This window comes from Spermophilus citellus (genome assembly GCF_964194105.1).
Source record: "Spermophilus citellus genome assembly, chromosome: 4".
NCBI classification, from domain to species: domain Eukaryota; kingdom Metazoa; phylum Chordata; class Mammalia; order Rodentia; family Sciuridae; genus Spermophilus; species Spermophilus citellus.
Window position 1 is genome coordinate 20,867,442 of NC_138185.1, and position 9,729 is coordinate 20,877,170.

Consider the following 9,729-nt stretch of genomic DNA (forward strand, 5'->3'; position numbering starts at 1 on the left):
TTGTTCTAAAAATACACTCAGATCTGAGGCTGTTCACCGTGCATATATAGGCCTGATTTCATGGTGTCAGAGAGAAGAGATATCTGCCATGCAGATTACAAACAAAGTGGGTTGCTGGGTTTCAGATCTGAAGGCAGGGACCTCGGTGCTGCTTTAATCAGATGCTACCAGTCCTGTCCCTGCTTCCTCGGGGTTGTCATGTGACTGATAATCGACCGCCCAGTGGGGTGTATTTGCAGATGTACATGCAGTGCTGGGTCAGGAACAGGATGCCCTTGATGGCAGATTTTGCCTGCATCAAAATCCTGGGCAGACCACAGGGTAGCCATTTTGCCCGTCTGTCGTCTGTCTTGAACACCTAAGACGCTGTCACGAATGTGATAATCTCAGTACCAAGCAAAGTAGCCAGGGAAATGGCCCAAGTGTCTTACTATGTGAGCATTTATTTCAAAGATTGGTGGAAGGTGCTGAGGTTGAACCCAGGGTGTGAGACACGTGCTCCAGCACTGAGCTGCACGCCAGACATACAGTAAATGCAGCCTGCGCAGTCACTGCCGCCTCTTAGGTGCTCAAGACAGACCATTTTTATTGGATCTCTTATTTTGAGCCAAGCACTGTGCTGAGAGTTGAAGATTTCAGAGATGAATACCAAGTTAGAGCTGGCCTCACATTGCTGTTCACTCCAAGTATCAGCTTTCTTGTCTACAAGACTGAAGTAATCCTACCTATTGTTTTCTACCTAATACAATTATTATAAGGTTCAGTAAAGTCATGTATATTCATTTTTCAACACAAGAAATAATACCACAGAGTGAAAAGTCAATGATAGTAGTTGTTAAACATTATTTAAACTTTCTCCTTAATTCCGAAAATGACTTTGGGGCGTCTTATAAACTAAGTGTATGCGGTAAAGAAAAAAGGAAACAAGCAAAGGACTTTTTTAAAAGGAAAAACAAGAAGAGCAAAAGCAAGGTGAAGCCAGAGTCAAGGTGGATGTGTAAAATGCAGAACTTGAAGTGGCTCTGCGATCCCTAACAGACAGCGAGGAAGGAAATGTCATCTCTTTTGCAACTTCCAGTGAACACTGGCAGAAGAGCTTAGAAAAAGAAAGCTCAGTAAGCAGCACAGCTGTCCTTGTTACTGAACCTTAAGAAAATGCCTCCATGGTCATCTGGGAAGAGCACAGGGCGCCATTGTGACTGATGTCCTCAGCATCCTTGCAGTAAATACAGAAGGGCGCTTCCAAGAGCCGTTTCTTAAGGCATCTTAAGACTTTGCGCCAAAACTCAGCTGATAGGAAAACGTTTCTGAGAGGAGGGGGCAAAATATGTAAGCTGCTACCCGGACGCCCGTGTGTGTAGGGAGGCCAGGAAGCCGCTGCGGCCTGAGCGCAGCCAGCCAGTGCCAAGCCCGGGTCTGTCAGCACAGGAGGCTGCTTTGAAATCAGTGCCCAGCAGCAGCACCATGGGGTCAGGCTGGGAAGCCTGGAGGTTGGGGAGCTGATCAGATGGAAGGGGCTGCTTTTAAATCCAGCCCAGTGGGATTTAAACCCTTCTAGGCTCTGGCTTAGTCAATTGTCTGTAACAGATTGGGCCTCTCAGTGCCATATCCTTTTAAATATGCACAAGGCAGTAGAGTCATTCCACTGCATTTATGACACTTTGTCTTGTGGTACTTTCAGGGCACAATTAGCATCATACACTTCTATTGGTGTTTGTGGTTTTAAATCCTGTCCTTGTTGCATTTAAATATTTTTAATATGGGTCTCTGTGTGAGTATGCATGTTGGAGTTAGATCGATAGATGAATGATTTTGAACACGTAAATATAGTTAAGTCTAAAGAGTATGTATAGCTGCAGAGGTAATTGGTAGTATTTATTTGGAAAGTAAATCGTTGCTTCCAGTCATAATCCTCCATTTCCAACATTTAGAAACAAAAAACGACCTCCGTGCAGGGGAAGATAGCTAAATTGAATAGCAAGAAAGGACAGGCTTGAAATACTGGTTAACCAATGAACCGAGACCCATTAGAGTAAATTACTGAGTGTGGAAACATAGCCCCACCTCTTGCTGGCTAGGACACGTCGGCACCCTGAGCATCCATTTGTTTAAATAGCAACACAGAGCCTCATTTGCAGCATCGGCGTGCACAGAGTAATGGGAGAAGAGGTGGCCAGAGAAAGAGGGCGTGGAGGCTGTTCCGCCAGCACAGGAATGACAGGCGCGCTGGAGTAGCACTGTGGCCTTGCCTGCTTCCCGACAAGTGTGTTTCTTTCCTGATCACACTTACTTGTGCCGGTATAGAGATAGCCTGTGTCAGGTTCCTAAGGAGACAGCCCTAAGTAACTTCTTTAGAAGCCCCAAATAAATAAATAAACAGATCACAGAGCTGCAAGTCCTTTACCACTGGCATTTACCCTGACAGCTCATGAGAGCATTTTATAAATCCAGAAAGAGACAAGGAACAGTGGACCCCTCAAGCAAGTAATTGACAGAAAGAATAGCCTGCTGCCCAGGAGAGCTGGAAGCCCCATGTTTCAGTTACAATTTATTTAGCCTTGCTGGGCCTTGATTGGCTGGTGGTTTTCTAGAGTTCCCTTTGAGCAGATGTTGTCTAGACAGAAATGGTGAGGACACACTTTGTACTATGTGCTTCTGCAGCAAGGGGATTTCTGTTTGGTGTCGCCATGTTGTGGGAAGGGGTACAACCCAGCGCTCATGATGGAGAACTGCTGTGGATCCTCAGAGCTGGAAAGCACCTTAGCACTGGTCTAATCCACACCTCTCTTTACAGGGGAGCCATGTCCCTCCTCAGGAATCCTTCCCTGGCCCCACCCACATGCTTCCTAGGATGGCCCTCGCCATATTGCAACATGGGCCTCTGTGATCCGTCTGCCTTCCCAGCCAGACAGATCTGTGAGACCAGAGCCTCTGTCTATCCATCTTTGTATCTTAAGCCCTGGCCCAGAGCCTGGGCTGGACCAGGTGCTAGTAAATATTTGATGAACCATGAAGCGATAAGACCCAAACCCAGCTGTGGATTCCAGGAGCACATTCCCCACCTCCCCAGGCCCCTCACCCCAGCTTGTTCCCTCCGAGCACCCCAATACCATCCTGAAGGAATGAGCAGCTTCTGTTGTTTGGGCATCTGGAGTTTATTAGGTACTTACTGATACCCGTCAATTGTAGATGGGGCTGAAGTGCAGGGAAATGGCTGCCTGCATGAAGTGAAATTCAATAAAACCACATTTTAAGTGAAAAATCAGTATAAACACCAGGCTTCTTTGCCATGGAAACAGAGGTTGCTTAGAAACTGCCTAACGGCGAGTTCTAAATTTTTTAAAGTCAAGTTATCATTTAAGCTACACGGCCCTACAGGTTATTGAGAGATAATCACTGGCCTCGGGACACGTGGAGGCATGAGGCTCAGCTGAGCGCCTCCCTGTGCTCAGGGGACCAGGTAACTGTGCTCCCCAGAGCCACTCATTTGGGCCTGGGGGAAGGAGAAAGAAATTTTTGTTCATCAGTTAAATAGTGTACATATATTTTTTAAAAGTGTTTCTCTTTGGCTTTGAAAAAAGATGGAACTGGTCATTTTGGCATGTTCAACAGACATCTCTGCCACATCTCGAGACATATTGGAACAGTTCCCAGGTCATTACCCCAGTCACTTCAAAGCAGAGGTCCTGCCTTTGTCTTCTGACTTTCAATTATGTAGAACTGGCCTCCCAGGACTTCAGCTTTTGCTTTGGGCTCTTCACTCTGAGAGTCCCCTCCTCCCAGCTCAGGCTGGCCAGGAACTGGCCTCAGAACAAAATGGGAGCCGAATTTGGGACAAAGCCTGGCTTCTGAGTGCTCAGACCAGACCTCTTGGTCCTCAGGCTCAGCTCCCAGGAGTTAAAGCCAAACAGGGTCCTGGTTCAGAATTTGTCGGTGTTTAGAGTTCAGCAGGCCGCACGCCTCTCACCCAGCAAGAGCGCAGCTGCGCCTGCCAGCCATCTGCCTGCATGGCACAGTGTTTGCGCCCCACCTCAGGCATGTGGAGGGCAGAGAGTCCTGCGTTTGTTTCTTCCTAAAAATAATAGGTGAAGTTAGAACCCCATTGTCTAAGAATCAGGACCCCCACCAAGGCAGCCTGGCGGGGTTATGAGTGAGACAAAAGACAAATGCTTTGCCCTTTTCAGAGTGTCTGAGAGGTACCCATGGTGTGGCAGTGCTGCTGTAGTTGGTAGTGACAATTATTCCTTAGACACACACACACACACAGTCTTCTCTCTCTCTGGAAAGAATGGTGTTTTCATTATACACTTCAAAGTGTTTCCCTGCACCTCTCCTCAGAGTCTCAGAATAAACCTGTGGGGAGGATGGGCCGGGTGTGGCCATCCTCCTTTGAAAGAAGAAGAAGCGGGTTCAGAAGGCTAAGTAATCTGCTCCAAGCCTCAGAGGTGGGGGAAGGAGCTTGAGTTGTTGCCTGCCGTTCTGGAGCAAAGAAATGAGACCCAAAACAATTCTTCCAAGAGTTGGGCTCTTAGGGAATAAAAAAGGTGAACTTGGCACACACTTTTTCTTTGCTTCCTGTTAGCATTTTATTTGGAGATCTCTCAGAGAGAGGCTTCTTGCCATTTCCTTTTCTGCCAAAGAATACAACATCCCATTTAACATTTTTAAAAGGGCTCAGAAAGTGAGCATTGCCACCTTTTCATGCCACAAGAGTCAGAGGGCACTGTGACTGAACTGGGCAGTGGCACCGGGCGTTGCCACTGTTGCTGCTGCGTTGCTGGGTGTTGCCCAGATACAAACAGTCCTGGAAGCGGAGTGCCACCCAGAGCTGGAGAAGGGGTTCCAGTTCTTGAAGGGGAAAAAAAATGAAATGAAAGCATTTGCATTCTAACAGTCTTTGGCACCAGGGAAAACCGTCTACTATGTCACGTGTAAATAGAAATCTGCCTCTTGTTTGGGGTGCGTTTTTTTCATCATTTCCCTTGCCACTCTAATTATCAAAGATATTTTTGTTTTTAAACAAAAATTGTCTCCCACGCAGGCCCCATCTCCTTTCTGCGGTGAAGTGGAAACAATGAATTAGAATATTCTAATCACTTCTCCAGCAAACAGTGTGCAGGTTATAAACACACGATTATCCTAAGCACAGGAAACTAAGATTGTTGGGGCACAGAACAGGCCGGGGAAATGTTTGAAGTGCCCCCTCGCCTCCCTGCGTGCCTCCCTTAGTAACCTCCTTCACATCTGTCTGTCAGGCCCAGGGGAGGAAGCAAAACTGGCTTCAGAAAATAAGACCTGAATCCCCTAAGGGCACAGGTTTTTCAGATTAATAAAATTTAGAACCAAAAATTTGCTTTTGGCTGGCCAGCATTTAATTCCTGATTTGATGCTCAAAAAGGATGCTAGGGGCTCCCAAGAGTAACTGTCAAGAACAAAATGGGGAGGGGGAAGTAAAATACCATCCATCAAATGGTACTATGTACAGTTGTCCCTTAGTATGCGTGGGGGTTGGCTCCAGGACCTGCCGCATTTACCAAAATCTAAGGATGCCAAGACCCTTGTATAAAATGGCACAGTGTCTGCATAAATCCCGCACACATTCTCTCCCTTACCTTACATCATCTCCTGATGACTCACAACACCTAGTACCGTGTGAGTGCTGTGTGATGGTTGCTATACTCTATCGTTTAGGGAATGGTGATGAGGAAGAAAGGCCGTACATGTTCAGCATGGACACCATGTTTTTTTCCAAATAGTTTCAATCCACGGTTGGTTGAATGCATGGGTGCAGAGGGCCGAGTGTAGCTTTAGTGGTGAGGGGGGTTCGCGTGTTAGGGTTTGATCTCTGTTTCCTACTTCATCGAAACCTTGAAGAAATGAGGATACCAAGTCCAAGACAAGTGTGATTTCCTGCACCTCCGTAGCTAGTGATGTCATAGCATGAACCCTGTTAATATTTCTTACTTTTATATATATCTATATGTATAGATTATTGCATAGTACTGGGGGTTGAACCCAGGGGTGCTTTACCACTGACTTACACCCCACCCCTTTTTATTGTTTATTTTGAGATAGGGCCTCACTAAGTTGCCCAGGTTGGTCTTGAACTTGTGATCCTCCTGCCTCAGCCTCCTGAGTCACTGGGATCACAGGTGTGCGCCACCATGCCTGGCCCTTATACCTTTCCTGATGATAAGCAACTAATTTCTCTTTCACATCCTTTCACAGGATGTAAATATTCCAGAGAAGGATGTCACCTTAAGTCTTTAGTGAGCCACCAGATAAGCCAAAGTCACATGAAAACGAGGACCTGTTTAATCATTGAATGTTTACTGAATGCTTATCATGAGCCATGCCAGGTGGCCAGGAATAGCAGCAAGCAAAATGGCCAAGGTCCTTGCCCTTGAGGAGCTTACACTGTGAGGAAGGGAAATGGTCATAGATAAGCCGCTAGCATGTATGGGAAGGGTGGGTAAAAGAGAAAGGGAAGGGGCAGCCACCTGGACAGAGCAGGACAGCAGTCCCACTAGCAGGAGATGCACGGGCTGAGGCAGCAGGCCAGCAGGGAGGGCCTTATCCTTCCTGGGATTGACCAACCAGACTCCAAGCTGCTGCGGGGGCCTGTTGGCCAGGTATGTGAGGACTGCCCGCCATAGTGGCCTGGGTTCAACTAATGGTTCAGAAGTAGGAGTTGACCAGATAAGAGGCAAGGGCCACATAACCTTGTACTCTCATCCTTAGCATTTATGGGGTGGCCCAGGCCCTTGGACACTTGTGTGTAAGTCACAGGCACGCCTCAGCTGGTCCTGTCCCCGGAAAATAAAGGACCCTTTGCCAGCCTGTGGAGCGCTGCATGATCTTTTGAATCTAATTGCTGTGGGCTCCTCTCCAGGGAGCCCGAGCGTGTGTCGGAACCACCAAGAATCCAGGACTCTTCACGACCAGAGAGGGTCCAGCTGTACAACTGAGCAGCAAGACCCTAGAGACAAAGAAGCCCAGAGGCTAGGACAGGAGCCCACTCTGGGTCTGACCCACGTGCTTCCTCTTCGGTCCCCCAACCTGCCCGAGCCCTTGAGGGCTTATAATGAGGGGTGGGCCCTGTCATTTTTCTTCATTTCAAAATGCCAGCTTTAGACTCCAAAACTCAGCCCGTGTCTTTGCCAAGAGCTTGTTGAGTGTCAACATTGTCTGCTCGGCCTAATTTCTATTTTACTCTGTGTCAGTGGATATGAAACTGTTTACTTTGATTCCTATTGGGCTTTGGGACCATCTGATGTGCCTGTCTTAGGAACTAAAGTGGGTTCCTTGTGCTGTTGGAGCATTTGTTATGATGGAGTTCTCAGCTCAGTAAACAGCTTGCTGGGGTGAAGGCAGCGCCCTACTCCACCATGCGGGCTCCCTCCCAGACTCACCCACACTCCTGCCTCTCCCCACAGCGTCTTCCTGCACCTGATGAAAGTGGACCCAGACTCCACCTGGCTCCTCCTGAACCAGCTCCACTGCCCTCTGCAGTTCACACCCCCCCACGCCAGCCTGCGCCCTGTGCCGCTGGGCATGGCCTCTGAGCAGCAGAGTCCCTACGCCAGCAACGTGCTGCAGCTGCTCCAGGAGCTGCAGTGACCTGCTGGAGGCGACCATGGTGGCCACAGAGAAGGCCATTGAAGGTGGAGCGGACAGCCAGTCGATTTGTAAGTTGATCGATTACAACTGCCTAAAAATTGGATTGAAGGAAAGTGGCTGGCTGTTGTTCATGTTCCCCCCTTCGGGTTTTCAGATGACACTGTCGGGTAGCCCTAAGGGCTTAGCACCTCAGCCTACCACCTCCATGGCCCCATCTGCCTCCCGGTCCCCCCCCCCACACACACACAAGCACCCCTAAATACTTAAGGACACTGGCACTGAAGTGCACTGCACGTGTCCTCTGAGCTCCCGAGGGCCGCATTCAGGATCACACATCTAAGACCTTCTGAGTACAGTCCTGCCACAGATGGGTCCCCTCCGTCTGCACACACCGCCCTCCTCAAATGATGAGAAGGAACTCGTTTGCTGGACCTAAACTGTTCTTTGGAAGAAAATTAAATAAAGGCATTTCTTGGATGAAAGGATGATCTAGAGCTCACTTTGAAGTTCGTTATTTAAGTTGGGTGGTGTTTTTTTGTGAGGGGGGGTGGTGGTAAGAGTTCACATTCTTGGGTGGCTAGTACAGAACCAAGTCCAAGCACTGCAAAGCCACACAGTAGAAAGGTCCCCTCCCTCCCTCCCCAAGGCCACCACTCAGGACGGTTCTGTGCGTGTTAAGTGAGAGATTCATTTCTTAATTTTTTACTGTGAATGATAGTATACAGACGCCCACGGGTGCCTTCACTGGTTACCAGCACGTGGCGGGTCCTGCTCCACCTACCTCGGCCCACTTACCCACCACCATAACACCCTCAGTTATTTTCAGCTGTCTATAGACTTTTGAAATGTATAACTAAATACCATTATCATAAAAAAATTAAGAGCACTTCTTTAATATTGTCAAGTATTCCTCACTCGGTGTCTAAATTTCCCGGCAGGTTTGAATCTGGATTAAAATAAGTTCTGTACATCCAGTTCTCAATGTGTCCCTTAGTAGAGCTCTCTGGTCCCCTCCACTTCTGTTTCCTCCTCCTTGTAAGTTTTCTGGCGAGGACACGAGGTCAGCTGTCCCAAGCTTTCCCCGCATGTGGATTCACTGACTGCGTGGCAGGGTCCTTTCCCGGGCCCCTCCTGTCTCCTGTGTTTCCTGTAAGTTGGGAGGAGAGCAAGACTCCTGCCTGGGTTTGATGTTGTCCTCTTGGCTTGTTTTCTGGACTAGACCTCCAGCGCTAGCCTTCCTCACTGCCATCAGGAGGTCTGGAACATCTCGTTTCTTTCCGTGGTTCCGGTTTCTTCCTTTCGTTCCTCAACCGTGAGGTAACCTGGAGCTACTGTTTATTAGAAAAGGCTAAGAAGATAAATACTGGATTTTTTTTTTTCCTAACTGAGGAATTTAACAGATTAAGTAAATTGAGATCCCAACAGGGCTGGGAATGTAACTCAGAAGTAGAGCACTTCCCTAGCATGTGCGAGGCCCCGGGTTCAGGCCCTAGTACCTCAAGAAAGAAATAAAAAAAATCTCCCCCACACACAGGCGCGTGCGTGTTGGAAGACCCCAAGGGTGATGAGCATTCCCTCACCAGATGCGTGGGACGCCCTAGTTAGATGACTTGCGTGAGTGACAAGCTCTACAGAAACCCAAAAGGTGATTGGCATGGGCACACCGTGGAGTCAGGGTCCCCAGCCAGTTCTGGAGAGGAGCTCTGATTTGCTTTCCATCTCCCCTGCCAGGGCAGTGACATATCCATCTCAGGGGGAGGTGGCAGCAACCAGGAGGGTTCCTCCTCTCTGGGCTTCAGTCATCCAGCTGGAAAAGTAGAGGGATTGGGCCGCAGGTGGTGCTCTCAATCTTTTGGGTCTGGGCCCCTCCAGGCATCTGATGAAATCTGAGGACCTAGTCCCTAGAAACACGCTCCTGCTCCTCTCCCGTCGCCCCCTGGAGGACACTGCATCCTCCAGGCACCATCTCATCTGCTGGGCCTTCTTAGCTGACCTCACAGTTGTATTTGCAATTCCAGAGACTTCACCGTGACCCCCCTCAAGAGACCCCATGTTAAGAGCCCCACAAGTGCTCACTGCCGTGCAGCTCTGTCACAGCTTTGAAGTTCA

At 48.6% G+C, this 9,729-nt stretch overlaps 1 protein-coding gene across 2 annotated transcripts in view; it reads left to right on the plus strand.

Annotated features, from left to right (window-relative positions):
* The window catches only part of TTI1 (TELO2 interacting protein 1), a 46,991-nt gene extending 38,880 nt beyond the window's left edge, over nucleotides 1–8,111 (plus strand). For both annotated transcript variants that reach the window (XM_081290096.1, XM_081290094.1), the window contains one exon: nucleotides 7,437–8,111. In XM_081290096.1, the coding sequence (XP_081146222.1) occupies nucleotides 7,437–7,620 (184 nt within the window). In that variant the 3' untranslated portion in view covers nucleotides 7,621–8,111. The remainder of the gene's footprint in view (nucleotides 1–7,436) is intronic.
* Nucleotides 8,112–9,729: the final 1,618 nt, after the last annotated feature.